This window comes from Salvelinus sp. IW2-2015, unplaced genomic scaffold, assembly GCF_002910315.2.
Source record: "Salvelinus sp. IW2-2015 unplaced genomic scaffold, ASM291031v2 Un_scaffold2312, whole genome shotgun sequence".
Lineage (NCBI taxonomy): Eukaryota > Metazoa > Chordata > Actinopteri > Salmoniformes > Salmonidae > Salvelinus > Salvelinus sp. IW2-2015.
This window is the reverse complement of record NW_019943638.1, coordinates 15932-37633: the sequence shown is the minus strand read 5'-3', so window position 1 is coordinate 37633 and position 21702 is coordinate 15932. Positions and strand designations below refer to the sequence as shown.

Below are 21702 nucleotides of genomic sequence, written 5' to 3'. Positions count from 1 at the left end.
AATAATACATTTCAAAGATGATGGTACAAACAAAATACAAAAAAACGGAAAGGTTTTTTCTTTGTATTATATTTTACCAGATCTAATGTGTTATATTCTCCTACATTCCTTTCAAATTTCCACAAACTTCAAAGTGTTTCCTTTCAAATGGTACCAAGAATATGCATATCCTTGCTTCAGGGCCTGAGTTACAGGCAGTCATTTTAGGCGAAAATTTAAAAAAAGGGCCCGATCCTTAAGAGGTTTTAACGGGGACATTCTAAGTAAGCAAGCACAGGCAAGACTTGCCCTGAGACATAGCTGTATACTCCCCCTACTCCATGGCATAGAGCTATGTCTCAGGGCAAAGGCAAGGCATTGGAAATACTGCATAACCATCAGCTTCAACCATCTCGTCTTCTTCTCTTGAGTTAAGCAAGTAGTGACAGGCTTAAGATCATCTACCCTGTCTTAAAACAGATCGTGAACCTCCGAGCCCGGGGGATGGACTTCCTGGCYGCCCCTGATGCTTACTATGAGAGCCTGAGGGAGAACCTCAAGACATCCAAGATCAAGGTGAAGGAGGACCTCAAGAGGCTACAGGTATACCGAGCGTCATGTCTTTAAATCACATACTGGGGCTCTATCTCAATTCATCTTCCTTCGATTCCTCACATCCTCTCGTTTCTTTCTCAAAACGTATTGAAGGAAAAAGTCCTAGGTTCCTCCCCTCTGACCGTTTTAAGAAGCAAGGCGCAAGGAATCGAGGACAGACAACTTTGAGAGAGAGCCTGAGTGTAATTTAAAATCAGAGCTGATACTTTTTTGCTCAGTGTCCAGATGTCCTTATTCATTCTCTCTGTCTGTCTCTCTGTCTGTCTCTCTGTCTGTCTCTCTGTCTGTCTGTCTTGCTGAGTCAAGGAACTGAAAATCTTAGTTGACTTCGATGACAAGGGCTACCTGCTCCAAATCTTCACCAAACCCGTGCAGGACCGACCAACCCTTTTTTTGGAAGTCATTCAGCGTCACAACCACTTTGTAAGTATACCAGATACTAGGAGACCAGAAGTCAATTAGCTTTCCCTCTGATTACGAGGGCTTCCCAAATACCTTTCATTTAAAAACCACTAATGCCAGATTCTTATAATCAAAATATTGATTTTTGGTGAAATTAAAACTACCTATAAAAGTGGCCCGGTATCACTTGTATACATATCTATTGCTATCCCTTTATAGGGGGAGTATAGTCCAATAGCCCCCATTTCTCTCTCTCACACACAAAGTCACCACATGCCCTTCCATGTAAGTCCATAAAACCGGGAAACACATGTGTACACTCGCGCGTGTTAACACCTGTTTACCGGCTGCCACCCAGGGCAAACACAACACAGAGTCATAAACGATAAGGTAATCTATCACAGGTGCAGATTAAAGACCGACTGTAGCAGAGAGCTGGAACTGAGGTAGAGTTGTGGTTTGGGTTTCTCACTACCTGTTAGAACAGGCTCCATCAGTCACACGTCGGCGTTTCACAGTCTGGTGATGTGCAGAGGATTGGTTATGCCTGAAACTCAAAACATTTAGGTACACCACACCAAAGGAACTGTGGGAGAAACCACCAACATGTTTCTTGGTCTTTACCGTCTTTATCTTTTTATTACCTCTTTCAAATATTTACATGATTTTACTTGGAGCTCATAAATTAAATGTACTGGGGCGAGTTGGCGTTTGAACGTACATCTCTGGGGCAGTGTTTAAATCTTTAGCCACGGTCTCAGGAAGTCAACACCAAAGACATCGTTGATTGACTTATCCTTGACAATAGCAGTAGACCATCCGGTAGACCTTATCCTGACAATAGCCATCGTAGGACCTTATCCTTGGACCATAGCCATCGTTAACCTTATCCTGACAATAGCCATCGAGCTACTGACACGAGACCTTATCCTTGCCAATAGCCATCGTACCAGCATACCTTATCCTTGACAATAGCCATCGTAGACCTATCCTTGACACAACCATCGTAGACCTTATCCTTGACAATAGCCATCGTAGACCTCTATCCTTTGACAATAGCCATCGTAGACTTATCTCTGACTATATACCATCGTAGACCTATCTTGACAATAGCCATCGTACACCTTATCCCTTGAAATAGCCATCGTAGACCTTATCCTTGACAATAGCCATCGTAGACCTTATCCTTGACAATAGCCATCGTAGACCTCTATCCTTGACAATAGCCATCGTAGACCTTATCCTTGACAATAGCCATCGTAGACCTTATCCTTTGACAATAACCATCGTAGACCTTATCCTTGACACATAACCATCGTAGACCTTATCCTTGACAATAGCCATCGTAGACCTATCCTTGACAATAAGCCATCGTAGACCTATCCTTGACAATAACACACGTAGCCTTATCCTTGAAATCCATCGTAGCTTATCCTTGACAATTATGCCATCGTAGACCTTATCCTTGACACATCAGCCATCGTAGACCTCATCCTTGACAATAAACCATCGTAGACCGTATACCTACGAATACGCCATCTAGACCTTATCCTTGACAATAGCCATCGTAGACCTTATCCTTGACACTTAGCCATCGTAGACCTCATCCTTGACAATACCATCGTAGACCTCATCCTTGACAAATCATCGTAGACCTCATCCTTGACAATAGCCATCGTAGACCTATCCCTGACAAAGCCTCGTAGACCTCATCCTTGACAATAAGCCATCGTAGACCTATCCTTGACATAGCCATCGTAGACCTTATCCTTGAAATAGCCATCGTAGACCTTCTCCTTGACAATAGCATCGTAGACCTCATCCTTGACAATAACCATCGTAGACCTCATCCTTGACAATAGCCATCGTAGACCTTATCCTTGACAATAGCCATCGAGACCTATCCTTGACATAACATCGTAGACCTTATCCTTGACAATAGCCATCGTAGACCTATCTTGACAATAACCAAAAGCTGTCAGTGAAGTCATACTTTCAGCCGTCTAAGATACACCGAATGAGACAGAATAAGTACACGGAATGAGGCAGATAAGATACACGGAATGAGGCAGAATAAGATTACACGGAATGAGGCAGAATGAAGTACACGGATAGGCAGGAGTAAGAGATCCGGAATGAGGCAGAATAGTACGGCAATGAGCAGAATAAGATACACGGAAGAGCGCAATAAGATACACGAATGAGGCAGAATGAGGCAGAATAAGAATACACGGAAGAGGCAGAATAAGATACACGGAATGAGCAGATCGAGAGATAAGATACACGGAATGAGGCAGAATAAGATACACGGAATGAGACAGAATGAGATACACGGAATGAGCAGATATGAGATACACGGAATGAGGCAGAATAAGATACACGGAATGAGCAGAATAAGATACACGGAATGAGGCAGAATAAGAATTAACTGATGATGGAACAGAGCTTTAATAAATACATTTCATTGATTGACTGAGTTGGACCCCTGTGTGTGTGTGTGTGTGTGTGTGTGTGTGTGTGTGTGTGTGTGTGTGTGTGTGTGTGTGTGTGGTGTGTGTGTGTGTGTGTGTGTGTGTGTTGTGTGTGTGTGTATCCCACCACAGGGCTTCGGGCAGGAAACTTCAAGTCTCTGTTCGAGGCATTGAGAAGGACCAGGATGCCAGGGGAAACCTCACCGTTTACAACTATATCACACCACCATTGTCGGCTACGCCGACGAAGCCGTTTAATATGTTGTACTCAATGTCCATGTTGTATGGCTTTGCTTAAAGAGATTTAGGACAGAGATTTAGCACCTATTTTGTAAATGTATGGGACAAGTTGTTGAAAGCAATTAGAAAGCAATCTGTGTAATTTCTCTTTACCTACGATCACTGCGATAACATGCCTTCCACCTTTTACCTTTGCAAGGTAAGCGCCAGCATATATCTCGCCAGTGACAACACGATGATAATTCCGATACACGACTGAAACATTTACATGAATTGAATGACCTAGTTTTACAGTGGGATTTGTCAGATAAATACAAAAAAAAAGGTTAATTTTTATATACAATTTAGACCATATTCGCACCAGAGGTTTTTATTTCAAAATAATTTATTTGCATATAATTGGAATGATGCACGTTGATACATCTGTGATGGCACACAGTTTCATATAGATATGGTTTCTATACAGAAACCATGTAGTATTTTCAAAACCTGGACCAACAAAAAAAAATGGATAAATATATTAGTAATATTATAGTTGTACATATCACCATATTGAAATGTTCTATTTATATAAAATACAACACTTTATTTCATTATGTTTTGTCTGTCTCTTTTTTTTTTTGTACACAAAGTATCCACATATACTGACAGATCCCTTTCGTTTCCCGGGACACGTGTTCTGATAAAAGCCATTTCAGCTCATTATGCATTCGAAAAAACAAAACAATAATCGCAAACAGAAAAGGACACCAAGAAAAGGATAATAAAATCACCCAACCAAAATGTTTCAGGGATTTTGAAGTGTTATATTTCATTGTACTGGTCATCGGCATAGTTATATTGCTTTGATTACTTTTCGTTGAGTTTTTCCCTGTTAAATATAAAGCAAAAGTGCTGTGGTGGTTGTGATTTAGTCATTTCCAGCTCAGACATGGGGGCTGTAGCCTGGAATGCAGAAAGATTTTACAATGTTTGTTTTAAATCGACATTTGTGGTCGCAGTGTTCAGTCTGGTTTAACCAGGCTATAGGGGACTGTTCTCTACAAAGTGTTCAGTCTGGTTTAACCAGGCTATAGGGGACTGTTCTCTACCAAGTGTTCAGTCTGGTTTAACCAGGCTATAGGGGACTGTTCCTACACAGATATATAACAGACACAACCTGAAGTATTAGCGAGAGAAGCTGTCACCAAAAACACATTCGAAAACGAGGTATCAGTAAATATGTTAGAGATGCTGTCTCCAAAAGACATTAGAAAACGAGTTATGGGTAAAATAGGGGCTGTAATCTATAGATTATCCATGATTTTTACTGCATACGATTCCAACGTGTTTTGTAAAGTAAACCTAGAGAATTGGGTTTAGATTGCCGGAGGAGGAACAGAAATAACACGAGCTTAATGTATTAGGTTATTTGATGATCTAAGATAATAATAAACTTCAACCGATCCCAGGAGGTAGTGAATGAAGAGCACACAACTAACCCTTTTGAAAACTGACTTCATAAAAGGCACAACTGAAGTCAATAGATAGCTGGACTCATCTCATAACTGGTTCGGAGCGTTACTACCGTCGATCAGCCACGTGACATTCAAAGGTTGTTTTAAGTGCTTCCAACTATTTAGAAAATACTCTGGGGATCAATAGGTTTATTCAATTCAACGTTTCCGTTTGCCTCGGACGCAATACAGTCTCCTTGCACATGTCCACTGACCTCCATGTATACATATACAGTAAGAAACAAATATATTGGAGGATATGTACACTACCAGTCAAGTTTGGGCAACCTACTCATTCAAGTTTCTTCTGCTTTATTTTTTACTATTTTCTATATTGTAGAATAATAGTGAAGACATCAAAACTATGAAATAACACATATGGAATCATGTAGTAACCAAAAAACAAACAAATCCAAATTGATTTAATATTTTTGATTCTTCAAAGTAGCCACACCCTTTGCCTTGATGATAGCTTTGCACATTCTTGGCATTCTCTCAACCAGCTTCACCTGGAATGCTTTTCCAACAGTCTTGAAGAAGTTCCCTCATATGCTGAGCACTTGTTGGCTGCTTTTCCTTCACTCTGTGGTCCAACTCATCCCAAACCATCATAATTGGGTTGAGGTCGGGTGATTGTGGAGGTCAGGTCATCTGATGCAGCACTCCATCACTCTCCTTGGTCAAATAGCCCTTACACAGCCTGGAGGTGTGTCTTGGGTCATTTTCCTGTTGAAAAACAAATGCTAGTCACCACTACGCGCTAACCAGATGGGATGGCATATCGCTGCAGAATGCTGTGGTAGCCATGCTGGTTAAGTGTGCCTTGAATTCTAAATAAATCACTGACAGTGTCACCAGTAAAGCACCCCCACACCATCACACCTCCTCCTCCATGCTTCACAGTGGGAACCACACATGCGGAGATCATCCGTTCACCTACTCTGCGTCTCACAAAGACACTGCGGTTGGAACCAAAAATCTCTAATTTGGGACAATCAGTTCCACCGGTCTAAGGTCCATTGCTCATGTTACTTGGCCCAAACATGTCTCTTCTTCTTATTGGTGTCCTTTAGTGGTGGTTTCTTTGCAGCAAATCGACCATGYAGGCCTGATTCACGCGGTCTCCTCTAAACAGTTGATGTTGAGATGTGTTTGTTACTTGAACTCTGTGAAGCATTTATTTAGGCTGCAATTTCTGAGGCTGGTATCTCTAATGAACTTATCCTCTGTAGCAGAGGTAACTCTGGGTCTTCCTTTCCTGTGGCGGTCCTCATGAGAGACAGTTTCATCATAGCGCTTGATGGTTTTTACAACTGCACTTGAAGAAACTTTCAACGTTCTTAAAATGTTCTGTATTGGATAACCTTCATGTCTTAAAGTAATGATGGACTGTCGTCTCTTTGCTTATTTGAGCTGTTCTTGCCATAATATGGACATGTTATTTTACCAAATAGGGCTATCTTCTGTATACCARCCRTACCTTGTCACAACACAACTGATTGGCTCAAATGCATTAAGAAGGAAAGAAATTCCACAAATTAACTTTTAACAAGGCACACCTGTTAATTGAKATGCATTCCAGGTGACTACCTCATGAAGCTGGTTGAGAGAATGCCAAGAGTGTGCAAAGCTGTCATCAAGGCAAAGGGTGGCTAATTTGAAGAATCTCAAATATAAAATATATTTTGATGTTTAACACTTTTTMTGGGGTTACTACATGATTCCGTTATTTCATAGTTTTGATATCTTTACTATTATTGTACAATGTAGAAAATAGTAAAAAAAATKAAGGAAAACCCTTGAACGCGTAGGAGTGTCCAAACTTTTGACGGGTACCGTATAACTACACACATTTAACATGACTTTTCTGTCCTCTGGTGTTTTTCATCTCCTGGGATGTTAGATCCAAGTGAGACATTCAGGGAAAGGGCTTGACTGACCGAGCGGCACCGGGCTTCTATTTAAGGCCGCAGGTTTGTTTGGTTGTGAATAATGTATGTTCCCAAAGTTGAATGAATAATGAATTATCATGGCTTTCCTCCAGTTATTACATAGTAATTATGTATATCCTATTTTGCTACAATGTTTAAGATAAGGGCACCCCTGGTGAGCTATAGCTGCTGGTAGATGGGTAATGGAAAGGAGACAATATCCTTGCTGGTGGATAATGATAGGGTTGTGTAATAGGTGATGGGGTTAAAGGTCAGGGGTCAGGGGTGAAGAGCAGACGACATGGTTCATGTCCTTCCTGAGCCGAGCGAAGCTCCACCCACGCRGCTGTTCTGGTGGCAGACCTACCTTTAGGTTCAAATAGAATTTGAAATATTTCACATACTTGAGCATTTGCATACTTTATCCTTACTGGAGTGCACGCCAGATGGGCGGGGTTTACATTTTTAGGACTATAACATTGGTCCCATGGAGCCAGATAAGCTGAATCAAGCACAGCTACAGTATTTGAAATATATCAAATACAGTTTGAACCCAGGTCTGTGTGGAGGGGCCCTCCATCCTTCACTGGCCACCAAACCAGCGCTTAGGTCAAACATACTACGTAACCACTGGTAACATGAGAAATGACATGAGCAAAACAAAAATAGCTTGTAATAACATAGATCAGTCTGGTTCTTTCTTTTAACCATGAAAAACAAAATGACAAAAAAATGTTTTTACCGAACAGCAAAACAAACTAAATGTGATGGAAACAGCTGCCATTATTGAATGAACCAACACAAGTCCCCATACTAGCCTCTAATGACCTTTCAGGATGACCTTTCAGGATGACCTCTCAGGATGACCTTTCAGGATGCTCACTGCTTGTAGGTCCAGCTAAGAAAATAAATGTTCTCCCCCAATGACAAGTTTCTTGTCTCTTTTCCGTAGCTCCGAGTACCATAGAAACCCACGCCGATGGGAAACATTTCTGAATCTGACTTGAGTTAGGCTGGAAAGAGCAAGAAACCTCCATGTATGGGTGTAATACATGATCCAATGGTTGTCTACATACTGTATCTACACAAATAAAGGACTTTATGGATATTAAGGATGTGTGGGGGAAAATAAAGTATTACTGAGTAGTACCTCATAGTATAATTGATTAAGTACTCAATCAACCAATCAGACATCCAATATGTCCATGTGACTTCTAARGAGGGAGATAGTTGGGGGAATTTCATGATGTTGAATCGAGGKTCAAGCCCTGAGCAGTGATCATTCCTTATGGTCACTAAGGCAAACCTGGGAACTTGTTGGTATTGAATTCTTCCTGTAATTTACAAAACAAAATAAAAACAAGACGGAGAAAAACAAACAAAAAAACAAACATTTCCAGCATCTCCCAGTCAGTCTCCATCTTGAAACACAATCACTAAGCAACAACAAAACTCCCAATCAAACACATTGAAATACTGGAATTTAACAATGAATTAGAGCAATTTGAGGTCCATACATGACTTGTGCTTATTGTTTGAATTGATGGTCAAAATAAATAAACTTCAAAACAATCAGAATCTCAGACTCATTTTGATCGTTGATGGACAGACGGAACTCTGAGCACTGACTGGGGGATTCTGGGAAGTGTAGTCTGAATGCAGCTATTAAATGTGGAATTATTTGGAAGACTTGAGAAACATGGCCGTGCGATGATTTCRGTTCCGGCTCCTGTGTAAGTAGCAGCGTGACGTTGGAGATGCAACTAGCGAGTCCTCACACGCCGGACTCCTCCTCGGATCCTGGAGGTAGAGAAGAAGACGACAGGTTAATTTACCTCTCCAACGCACAGAGACATGACGCACAGGATGTCAGGAAGAACGACACATATGGGGCTCTTCCTCAATTCCTCTCTCCTCACCTTCTTTCCCAAAATGCAATTCATTCAACTTCCCTCCAATTAGGTTGATACGGAGGTGAGGAGATCACGGAAAGACAAATTGAGCTTAAGACATAAAAAACGATGACCTTAGATAATACCATTCCTATGAGGAAAAACTGACTCTTAGAGGTCAAATAGACGCCTATCACTATGAGGGACACGATCACCTATCAGAGGTCAAATACCTAAAGCATTCCTATGAGAGGTGAGAACGATCACCTGTACAAGATGAGACTACCATTCCTATGAGGGAAACGATGACCTTAGGTAATACCATTCCTATGAGGGAAACGATGACCTTAGGTAATACCATTCCTATGTAGCTATAAATCATATGTAGCTATAAAAAAAGTTAAGGACTGGTTGAACACCCACCCTGATTATTGTGTAATGTTTGGCAGTATAAACAAAAGTCTGTGTTGCSGTCGTCCACTGGGCTGTGGGGACCGTGGTGGCGCCTGCTGGATGGGGGCGGGGTTCTGTCCGTAGGGACCCCCAGCCCGGGCTCAGAGTGGGCCTGCTGCACCCGCTTCTGCCACACCACATGGTGGGGCCCTCCACAGCAGGGCCACTCCTCTAGGCCCCCCAGGGGCCTCATTCCTCCAGAGTCCAGGATGAGGGGCACAGGCATGGAGAGCAGAGCGGGCGGCAGGTCGGGCGGGGGGCAGCAGTAGCCCTGGTCATAGTGGATGTAGATGCTACAGTCGTCCTGCAGGTCCAGGTTCTGTTGGAAACGCACCGAGGGCCCATCGAGCACACAGTCGCCCAGCCGGCCTGCCCTCCGGTGGGGGTGGCCCCCGTGGCTGTGGTCCTGGTGGCAGCAGGTGGTTGGGGGTGGTAAGGGGGCTGGGGTTACCAGGACTGGAGGGGGACCTGAGGGGTGGCTGAGCTCATGGCCCTGACCCTCTGTCCCGTGGCCATGGGCCCCTCTACTGTCTGTGTGGTCTGCCTTAGGGCAGTGACAAGGGCTGTCTTTCAGAGGGCACACTGGGGAATCTTTGTCCAGAGCCGGGGGAGATCCTGACGCAGGGCCAAAAGCAGCAGCAGTAGCCCCCAGCTCCTCGTCCGACCCCCTGCCTGGCCCCTGGTCCTGGGCGTGCTCCCTCTCCCCTTCCTCTCGGTAGTGGTGGTGACGGTGGCGGTGGTAGTGGACGTGGCTAAACACAGCCTGCTGCTGTTCCTCAGAGCACCCTCCTCTTCTTCCTCCTCCTCCTCCTCCTCCTCCTCGTCCTCTGGTCTCTGTGTCAGCCATGAATCCAAGGACTGGGTCTTCTGGACCCCTCTCTCATGCTGTCCTGCGGCCCTGTCGGGTCCGGTCCCGGTCCGCGGCCGGCCGTAGTACACAAAACGGATCATAGTCATGCCTCAGGGAGCTGCGGAACGTGGACAGCTACCAGTACACACCTGCAGGGACACGTCAAGTACAGTTGAGTACCGACAGTCACTGGAAGAGCGTGACAGGGGCCAGAGCTGGAGTCCACGGCCGGCCCATCAGCCAGGTAGCCACTGCGTTCTGTCCGGTAGCTCCCCGCAGAGCAGCTTGCCCCTCGGTCCCCCGGGCTGGTGGGCTCCCTGCGAGGCGCGGGGAGTCAAGGAGGGGGGCGTGGTGGCGCTGGAACTGGAGGCCGTTGCGCTGGGAAGGGCAGCCGGAGTGGTCAGGCGCGTCGGCAGAGAGGGCGGGCGGGGCCCGGGGGCCGTCAGTGGTTCCATAGGATGGCCGGCTGCTTGCAAGCTGGCCGCCCGCTCTGTGGGTGCCTTCGCGCGGCGCACTCTTGCAGGGTGGAGGTATCTGCATGCCAGGGCCCAGGGGCCGGGCTAGGGAGGCAAGGCGGTGGGCGTGCTGGGGCTCCAGACCGGGGGAGCCGCGCTATTAGTGGCCCAGGGAGGGGTATGGACCAGACGGGGCGCCTGGGGGCGTATAGTGAGGCCTCATGGATGAAGGGGAATGGGGTGCTGGGGAAGGAGTGGGCGGTGGGGTGCAGGAAGCCTGCGCTGTGCTCGGGGTCTGCTGATCTGATCTCTCCGTGGCTGTCCAGACAGCTCCTGACACGTGGAACATGTTAAAACACACCAGTCAGACAGACAGTACACACAGACAGACAGACAGACAAGACAGGCTACACAGACACAGAAAGCAGACAGACAGACGAGACAGACACGACAGACAGAGCAGACCAGACAGAGACAGACAGACAGACAGAGACAGACAAGACAGACAGACAAACCAGAGAGGACAAGAAACAGACACATCAGGAGAGCAGACAGACAGACACACCAGGCAGACCACACAGACGCGCAGAGACAGACAGACAGACAGACAGACACAGACAGTACAGCACACTCACACACCAGGACGTCAGACTGTATTTTTACTGTATTAATTTCCTTATCCAGGTATAATAGGTAATACAGCTAAGAGTGGATAGAAGGGTGGTTCTTGTGCTTCCTCCTCGGCTCCTTAGGCTCCCGTTGTAGGGTCTAGGGGCTTATGGTCATGGTACTTTACCCCAATGATGTTGTGCGATGCAGAGGGGACAGGTGCGGTCTGCAAGCAGCCAGGGGTCGACACACTCACTATATGGAACTCATGAACACACGAGATGCAAGTCCTCAGTCCTGTCCCTCCAGGAACTCCATCAGACAGTGGCACAACGGGGCTGAGTTAGAGCCTGCTATTAGACCCAGCCCCCACCGGTGGCGCTTGAGCCCCGCAGCCGCTGAGGCTGTACGTCCGCGTCTGCGACACTGATGGCTCGCATCGTTCTGCTGGTTGGACTGAGTCCTGTGTCATAGAGGAACAAGCCGCGTGGGCACGGAGGTTAGAGAACTGACCTCAGAAATGGACTGACTTGTGTCAAAGTTCAAATTCAAGGGAAGATTTTCTGGTGAAACGGTTCAAGCTGTATATACAGTGGCCACTATCCTTTTAGTGGTTTGGGTCTACGTTTGAGGATTACGCATAAACCCTTTAAGATGGATGTATTCCTGGCAGAGATAAAGACAAACACTTTAAGATGGCTGTAATTCCTGCAGAGATAAAGACAAAAGCCACTTTTAAGATGGCTGTATTCTGCAGAGGATAAAAGCCCAAACCACTTTAAGATGGGCTGTATTCTGCAGAGATAAAGACTTCGGTATTGAGAGATAAGACTTTGGTATTGAATAGATAAAGAAGATAAATTGAGACTGGTGTTGGTTGACTGACTCACGCCAGGTTCTGCTGGACTTGCATCGGTACGGAAAGCAAAGATCGAGAAGATGCGCAGAATAGCAAGAACTATGTCAGCAGGACAACAACATCATAGTGGGTGCTGGAAAGCGAGAAGAGAGGAGAGAGAAGAAATGAGAGAGACAGGGGAGAGGGGAGAGAGAGAGCAGCGAGACAGAGAGGGGAGAGAGAGGACAGAGAGCAGAGAGAGAGAGAGAGAGAGAGAGAGAGAGAGAAGAGAGAGAGAGAGAGAGAGAGACGAGAGAGAGAAGAGAGAGAGAGAGAGAGAGAGAGAGGCAGAGAGAAGAGGCAGAGGGGAGGGAGGGAGGGGAGATGGAGATAAGAGAGAGAGGAGAGAGAGATCTATAGTCTGAACAGTATGGTACATGGCAACAGGCCCCAAACAGTTGTTTAGCTGGACTTTCACAGAATTAGCTAATCAAAGAATTAGCCCAGAAGGAGGAAGCTCTCCCTTGAGAAAGATACCCCACCCGACACCGAGCGGGTCAGAACCAGACCTCTCATTACATACCACAGACAAACAACCCGCACAACAAAACAACCCACAGACAGCAACACCCACAGACAACGCACGCCCACATAGACAAACAACCCCACAGACAAACAACCCCACTAGACAAGCAAGCTCACAGACAACGCAACCCACATAAGACAAACAACCCCACAGACAAGAACCGCCAACAGAACAAGCAACCCACAGACAAACAACCGGCCACAGACAAACAACCCCAACAGACAAACAACCCACAGCAAACAACCACAGACAAGCAACCCACAGACAAACACCCCACAGACAAGCAACCCCCAGTACAAGCAACCCCACAGCAAACAACCCCACCAGACAAACAACCCACAGTACAAGCCCCCACAGGACAAGCAACCCCACAACAAACAACCCACAGACAAGCACCCCCAGACATAGGCAACCCCACAGACCAAGTCAACCCCACAGACAAACCAACCCCACAGACACACAACCCCACAGACAACAACCCCACAGACACACAACCCCACAGACACAGCAACCCACAGACAAGAACAACCCCCAAGACAAGCACCCCACAGACAAGCACGCCCACAGACAAACAACCCCACAGACAAACACGCCCCACAGAAAGCAACCGCCCCACAGACAGCAACCCACAGACAAGCAACGCCACGACAGGCAACCCAAGACAAGGCAACCCCACAGACAAGGCATACCCCATCAGACAAACAACCCCACAGGACAAGCAATCCCCAAGGGAAAGTCAACCGTCCCGCACAGAGTACTAACTCCTCATTGACATGCAGGAAGGATAAATTCAACCCAGCTGGAAGGTAAGACAGGTGGAGGCTGGAAGCAGCAGGGAATTACAAACTCTCACAGTCAGCACAGACCCGACATAACAGTCCAGCACCAAAACACGCACTCTTACCCAGACCCCCGGAGAGTCTGGAGGGTGGAGAGAGACATATCCTGCACTCTGGACTGTGGTTGCGGAAATTCACCAATATAAAAAGCAGAAGCAGGAGAAGAACAGAGCACTAGAGGAGAGGATCAGACTGCTGGAGGAGAGGGCAGGGAGATGTGAGGAGAGGGTGAGGGGGATGGAGGAGAGGACAGACTGCTGAGGAAGAGGTGAGGGGTGGTGGCGTGTGACAGAGAACAACCGATTGAGAGAGGGTGGCCACCCCAGCAGAGAGCCAGCAGAACAGCCCACCTCAGCTCCCGACAAAAGTCTCGACACCCAGAGCAGAACAGATGCCACCACCGACCCCTGACTATAGTCTCGACATCACAGCAGAACAGACAAATGAAGAACCCCAAAGCCCAGGGGCTTCACCCCTCTGAGTGCACCCCCTCCCCACACCACTGAGGACAAACACAAGCCACAGATTGTACTCGCTTATGGAACTCAAATTAGAAATATATACAAGAAAAAAAACTTTTCCCAGAGTGTCTAAACTCTGGTGTCAAACACCCAGCCGGCCCTAGCCTTCTGTCTGAGGACAAAACTAGGCTCACCTAGCCACATAAATAATACACCCACGCACATAGACCTTCTGTCTGAGGACAAACATAGGTTCACCCAGCCACATAATAATCACCCAGCGCCCCCTAGACTTCTGTCTGAGGACAACAGGCTCACCTAGCCGAGAAAATAAAAATAAAAAAAAAAAAAATAAAAAAAAGATTTAAAAAAAAAATCAACATAATAATACAACAACTCAAGCGGCAACACCTTCTGTCTGAGGGACAAACTAGGTTCACGTCAGCGCACCTTAGACTTCTGTCTGAGGACAACTAGGTTCAACGCTCCAGCGCCGACCCTAGAACGTTCTGTCTGAGGGACAAACTAGGTCAACCCCGCGCCACCTAGACCTTATGGTTTGTCTGAGGACAATAGGTTCCACCCCCAGCGGCCAGGCTAGACGGCTTCTGTCTGAGGACTCAACTAGGTTTGCAGGCATACCCCAGCGCCCTGACCTTCCCTGTCCCCTGAAAAAGGGTAAAACCAACTAGGTTCACAATCGCGCGCCCCTAGACCTTCTGTCCTGAGACCAACTAGGTTCAACAGCTCCACGCCCAGACCTTCTGTTGAGGTACCCAACTAGGTTCACCAGCGCCCCTAGACCTTCTGTCTGAGGACCAACATAGGTTCACCCAGTCCCGCCACATAATAATAACCCAGGCGCCCCTAGACCTGTCTGTCTGGGGCCCAACTAGGTCCACCCAGCTACATAATAATAAGTTACCCAGCGCCCGCCTAGACCTTCTGTCTGAGGACCCAACTAGGTTCACCCAGGCGCAGCGCCCCTAGACTTCTGTCTGAGGACCAAACTAGGTTCACCCGCGACATAATAATACACACCGCAGCGCCCCCTCGACCGTTCTGTCTGAGGAGCCAACTAGGTTCTCCCAGCCTACATAATAATACACCCAGCGCCCCCTAGACTTCTGTCTGAGGATCAACCTAGGTTCACCAGCCACATAATAATACACCCAGCGCCCCTAGACGCTTCTGTCTGAGGACCAACTAGGTTCACCAGCCACATAATACATACACCCAGGCATCGCCTAGACTTCTGTCTAGAGGACAACCTAGGTTACCCAGCGCGCCCCTCAGACTTCTGTTGAAGGACCAACTAGGTTCACCCAGCCACATAATAATACACCCAGCGCCCTAGACGCTTCTGTCTGAGGGCCAAGCTAGGTTCACCCTTGCCACAATAATATATACACATCCCCAGCGCCCTCCTAGACCTTCTGTCGTGAGGACGCGAACTAGGTCACCCAGGGCACCACGACTTCTGTTCTGAGGACGCAACTAGGTTCACCCAGGCCAATAATAATACACGCCAGCGCCTAGACCTTCTGTCTGAGACGGAACTAGGTTCAACGCGCAGCCACATAATATACACCGCGCCGCCCAGACCTTCTGTCATGAGGACCAACTAGGTTACCCAGCCACATAATATACACCCAGCGCCCCTAGACTTTTAGACCTTCTGTCTGAGGACCGCAACTAGGTGTTACCGCAGCGCCCCCGAAGACCTTCTGTCTGAGGACAACTAGGTTCACCGGCAGCCCTCATAATAATACACCCAGCGACCCTAGACCTTCTGTCTGAGGAACCACTAGGTTTCACTCCAGCCCATATTAAAATACACCAGGCCCCAACAACTGAGAATTTTCAGCATGGAAGGGTGGGCCACAGCATGAAGGAGTGATATTGAAAAAGCTTCTTCTACTTTCCCAACGCACAAGTGGTTATCAACAACCCTGTCACGCACACAGCAGGTACGCAATATTCCTGTGACTGTGGCGCTCAAAAACAAATGGGTTTTCCTGCACACTCCATCCAGCCCTGGACTTGAACAGGCTGCTATGAAGGTCCACCTCTGACAAGGCAGCAGTGCCCACCTCGCGCCGGATCTAATGGACATCGCTCTCACGCCAGCCCAACACTTCCCACAGGAGCAACAGATGAATAGACACTCCCACTAGCCTACCGCCGTCCCAGACCGAGCGAGACACTTCTCTCTCGATCCCAGACCTCCTGCGGGACCCCCCCCACCGCGCCCCCTTCACATAGAGGACCCAGCATCGGCCACCGAGAGGTTAACATATCCAGACCATACAGCACCCCCAGGCCACATAACACACCGCCACGCTCTGTGTGCCCGTCCGCCCGTCCGCAACAATCAACCCCCCCCTAAGTCAACCATGCCACCCCATTTAGGGCCCCCTCAGATCAGACCTATGCGCCTCCTGAACCACCCATGCACCCCAGCGCACCCGCATATAGAGGGCCTCAACATGGAAGAGGCCGTGAGCAGGCAAACAGGCCCAACCCACTCTTAACATCTAAGCGCCAAGCATGGCGTGTACAGATGCTGCAGCAAGCTCTGGCTCCAACACTTGTACTGGTCTGAGGCAAACGCACAACGGCGCAACAACATTGGACACTATTTATGGACAACAATAAGCCTTAAGCTACTGTCCATACTGGAATATCCAAGGCTGACGGTCACCTGCTCTTGGCCTTAAAAAGTCAGTGAGCCCTGGACTTCATCAAAGAAATCGGAAATACAGACGATTGTCATCTGCAAGAAACCTTGGTATACGAGAACGGACACCCACTGGTTGGCCCTCTAGGTTACAGAGAAGCTGGTAGTCCCATCCACCAAACTACCAGGTGTGTGAAACAGGGAAGGGACTCAGGGGGAATGCTAATTTGGTATAGAGCAGACCTAACTCACTCGATTAAATTAATCAAAACAGGAACATTTTAACATTTGGCTTTGAAATTCAAAAGGAAATGATCTTAACAGGAAAAATGTCCTCCTGTGTGCTACTATATCCCCCCCTAGAATCCCCATACTTTAATGAAGACAGCTTCTCCATCCTGGAGGGGGAATCAATAATTTTCCAGGCCCAGGGACATGTACTAGTCTGTGGCGACCTAAATGCCAGAACTGGACAAGAACCTGAGCATGCCTCAACACACAGGGGGACAAACACATGCGATGGAGGTGAGAGCATTCCCTCCCCATATGCAGAAACTATGACAACATAACCAAAAAATGCGGGTCACAACTCCTGCACGCTCTGTCGCACGCTGGGTATGTACATAGTCAATGGTAGGCTTCGAGGGGACTCCTATGGTAGGTACACCTATAACTCATCTCTTGGCAGTAGTACTGTACTGTAGACTACTTTATATCACTGACCTCAACCCAGAGTCTCTCAGAGCGTTCACGTCAGCCCACTGACACGCCTATCAGATCACAGCAAATCCCAGTCTATCCTGAAACAGAGCAATACTCAATCATGAGGCATCAAAGCCAAAGGGAACTGAGTAGCAATTTATTAAGAAATGCTATAGCTGGAAGGAATGCAGTTTGGAAACCTACCAAAAAACAATTAGGCAACAACAAATTCTAATCCCTTTTAGACAAATTCCTGGGTAAAGAGGTTCCACTGTATATAGTGAAGGTGTAAACTTGGCAGTAGAAAGTCTTAACAGTGTATTTGGCGCCGTCAGCTTCCCTATCTACTCTAAACATCTCAAAGAACAAAACAAAGAAAATGAACAACAATGAAATGTATTTGATGAAGAAATGCAAAAATCTAAGAAAAGAAATTGAGAAATCCTGTCCAAGCCAAAACATAGAAGACCCAGAAAAACCTGAGGCGCTACGCTTCACGTATCGTGAATCACTAAACAATACAGAAATACACTACGGAAAAAAGAAGGAACAGCACGTTAGAAATCAGCTCAATGTAATTGAAGAAGTCCATAGACTTTAACAAACAGATCACCCGACCATTCCGAATCCCACCCACCTTCTCCGCTATGCAATCTGGTTTCCGAGCTGGTCATGGTGCAACTCAGCCACGTTAAGGTCCTAAACGATATCATAAACCTGCCATCGATAAAAGACAATACTGTGCAGCGTAATTCATTCGACCTGGCCAAGGCTTTCGACTCTGTCAATACCACATTCTTATCGGCAGACTCAACAGGCTTGGTTTCTCAATGATTACTGCGCGACTGGTTCACCACTACTTCTCAGATAGAGTTTAGTGTGTCAAATCGGAGGGCTGTTGTCCGGACCTCTGGCAGTCTCTATGGGGGTGCCAACAGGGTTCAATTCTCGGGCCTACTATTTTCTCTTTGTATATACTCAATGATGTCGCTCTTGCTGCTGGTGATTCTCTGATCACCTCTACGCAGACACACCATTCTGTATGTCATCTGGCCTTTCTTTGGACACTGTTATACTACTAACCTCGCAGTCGAGGCTTCAATGCATAATACAACTTTCCTTCCGTGGCCTCCAACTGCTCTTAAATGCAAGTGAAAACTAAATACATGCTAATTCAAACCGATCGCTTGCCTGCACTCCGCCGCGCACGTCTAGCATCACTACTCTGGACGGTTGTCTGACTTAGAATATGTGGACCAACTTACAATATACCTAGGTGTCTGGTTAGACTGTAAACTCTCCTTCCAGACTCACATTAAGCATCTCCAATCCATAAATCTAATCTAGAATTTACTTCCTATTTCGCAACAAGCCTCCTTCCCTCATGCTGCCTAAACATACCCCTCGGGTAAAACTGACTATCCTATCCTAGTCCGATCCTTGTACTTCGGCGATGTCCGTTTAAAAATAGCCTCCCAAAACTCTACTCAGCAATTGGATGTAGATCTATCACAGTGCCATCCATTTTGGTCACCAAAGCCCCATATACTACCCACCACTGCGACCTGTATGCTCTGTTGGTTGGCCCTCTCTCTGCTTCAATATTCGGTCGCCAAACCCACTGGCTCCAGGTCATCTATAAGTCTTTGCTAGGTAAAGCCCCGCCTTATCTCAGCTCACTGGTCACCATAGCAYCACCCACCCYTAMCAAGCGCTCCAGCAGGTATATTTCACTGGTCARCCCCAAAGCCAACTCCTCTTTGGCCGCCTTTCCTTCCAGTTCTCTGCTGCCAATGACTGGAACGAATTGCAAAAATCATTGAAGCTGGAGACTCATATCTCCCTCACTAACTTTGAGCATCAGCTGTCAGAGCAGCTTACAGATCATTGCATCTGTGCATAGCCCATCAGTAAATAGCCCATCTGTAAATAGCCCATCAGTAAATAGCCCATCTGTAAATAGCCCATCAGTAAATAGCCCATCTGTAAATAGCCCATCTGTAAATAGCCCATCCAACTACCTCCTCCCCATATTGTTATTTATTATTTTGCTCCTTTGCAACCTGGTATCTCTACTTGCACATTTATCTTCTGCACATCTATCACTCCACTGTTTAATTGCTAAATTGTAATTACTTCGCCACTACGGCCTATTTATTGCCTTACCTCCCTAATCTTACCTCATTTGCACACACTGTATATTGATTTTTCTATTGTATTATTGACTGTACGTTCATTTATGTGTAACTCTGTGTTGTTGTTTGTGACACACTGCTTTGCTTTATCTTGGCCAGGTCGCAGTTGTAAATGAGAACTTGTTCTTAACTGGCCTACCTGGTTAAATAAAGGTGAAATAAAATTTTAAAAACAACCACTACCTCCACCAGCCTATCCTCTGTTTACCTTCCGTTGCCGGGGTCCTGTTACCATGGTTCTCAGGGGGAGGGGCCAATGTCAAACTAGTAGAGGAATAGGGCTTTTACTATAGATGTATACTTCATAGTATAGACTGTAACTAACAAGCTCTTGATATCCTATTCCCCATGTATGTATGTCATTCTTTACCCATTTGGGGTCCTCCCTCTTGATGTCGATGCGGATTCTGGCCTCCTCGTTCCTGTTGACCAGTTCCATCAGCGTCTCAGCATCCTCAGCCTGCACCAGCACCACCGGACGCAGCAGGGAATCTGACTCATGCAGCTACACGTGTAGGTGTGTGTGCATGTAGGGGTGTGTGTGTGTACATGTAGGTGTGTGTGTGTGTGTTGGGGGAAGACACACAAGAAGGGGAAGACACAGAATGTTTTTTCAGCTCAGTCTACGTTACTGTCCTCTGCTCTCGCGGACGGAGCTCCAACATTCCTCACCTGGAACTTAGCGTTGACATCATCGGTGACATCAAAGATGACAGCCTGAGCCCCTCTCTCCAACGCCAGGCGAGCCTGAGAGAGAGAGAGAGAGGAAGAGGGAGAGAGATAGAGAGAGTGAGAGCGAGAGAGAGGAAGAGGGAGAGAGGGAGAGAGAGAGTGAGAGAGAAGAGGACAGGGAGAGAGAGAGACAGGGGAGAGAGCGAGAGAAAGTGAGAGCGAGAGAGAGAGAGAGAGAGAAGGAAGAGAGAGAGAGAGAAGAGAGAGAGAGAGAGGAGAGAGAGAAGAGAGAGAGAGAGAGAGAGAAGAGAGAGAGAAGAGAGAGAGAGAGAGAGAGAGAGGAGAGAGAGAAGAGAAGAGGAAGAGGGAAGAGGGAGAGAGAGAGTGAGAGAGAGAAGACAAGGGAGAGAGAGAGGACAGAAGAGGAAGAGAGCGAGAGAAAGTGAGAGCGAGAGAGAAGAAAGAGAGAAAGAGAGAAGAGAAGAGAGAGAGAGGAGAAAGAGGAGAGATGAGAGAGAACAGAGAGACAGAGTGAGAGAGGGAGAAAGAGACCAGTGCGTTTATAATCTATTTCCACCGTTGCTTTTGGCAAATGTAAACATATGTTTCCCATGCCAATTAAAAAGCACCTTAAATTAATTGAATTGAGAGAGTTCCAAGTGAGCAGCAAGCTCTGTTGAAAAATGAGCTCCTACAAATATTGAAATGTACATGTTTTTAGAGTGAAGTACATTGGAAAAAACAAACGAAAACTGCAAAGACTGAATGGGAGACAAAAACAAGCAACCAAATGAAGAAGATAGGCGTGTGAAAAAGTATCTATTTATAAAATTGTGCTAGCTGGATGTTTACCCAGTTTTCTAAGCAGTTGTAGGGACTCTCCGAAAAGAAACTAGCTAGCTAAACTAATAAATAGATAGTTAACAACAACAGTAAAGAAATACAAAATCAGGACAGAAGGACAAAATCTGGACCCACAAATCAGCTGGGTAGACAATCTGGATCCTCTCTTTCTAAAAATATCCGCTGAAATTGTTGCAACCCTATTACTAGCCTATTCACACCTCTCTTTCGTATCGTCTGGAGATCCCGCAAGATCCCAAAGATTGGAAAGCTGCCAGCGGTCATCAGACACTACTAGACCAAAACTGTTACAGACCTATATCTTACTCCTGCCTGCCTTCTAAAGGTCTTTGAAAAAGCCAAGTTAACAAACAGATCACCGACCAATTAATTCGAAATCCTCACCGTACTTCTCCCGCTTGCAATCTGGTTTCCGAGTGGTCATGGGTGACCTCGCCACGCTCAAGGTCCTAAACGATATCATAACCGCCAT

The 21702-nt window shown here is 46.6% G+C and overlaps 2 protein-coding genes across 2 annotated transcripts in view; one reads left to right on the top strand and one right to left on the bottom strand.

Moving 5' to 3' along the window:
* hpda (4-hydroxyphenylpyruvate dioxygenase a) overlaps positions 1 to 4495 on the top strand; it is a 19710-nt gene extending 15215 nt beyond the window's left edge. The window contains exons 12-14 of the mRNA XM_070440212.1: positions 460 to 582; positions 901 to 1013; positions 3595 to 4495. Of these exons, the coding sequence (XP_070296313.1) occupies positions 460 to 582; positions 901 to 1013; positions 3595 to 3775 (417 nt within the window). The 3' untranslated portion in view covers positions 3776 to 4495. The remainder of the gene's footprint in view (positions 1 to 459; positions 583 to 900; positions 1014 to 3594) is intronic.
* LOC112073595 (E3 ubiquitin-protein ligase RNF43) lies at positions 215 to 21702 on the bottom strand. Its single transcript, XM_024140864.2, is given in 17 exon segments — positions 215 to 1013; positions 3595 to 8934; positions 9450 to 10304; positions 10339 to 10408; positions 10411 to 10512; positions 10514 to 10646; positions 10694 to 10941; positions 11576 to 11650; positions 11653 to 11685; positions 11688 to 11775; positions 11777 to 11818; positions 11820 to 11837; positions 12262 to 12313; positions 12316 to 12351; positions 20010 to 20199; positions 20367 to 20473; positions 21615 to 21702. Coding segments are annotated over 16 exon segments (2163 nt in total). The 3' UTR covers positions 215 to 1013; positions 3595 to 8908.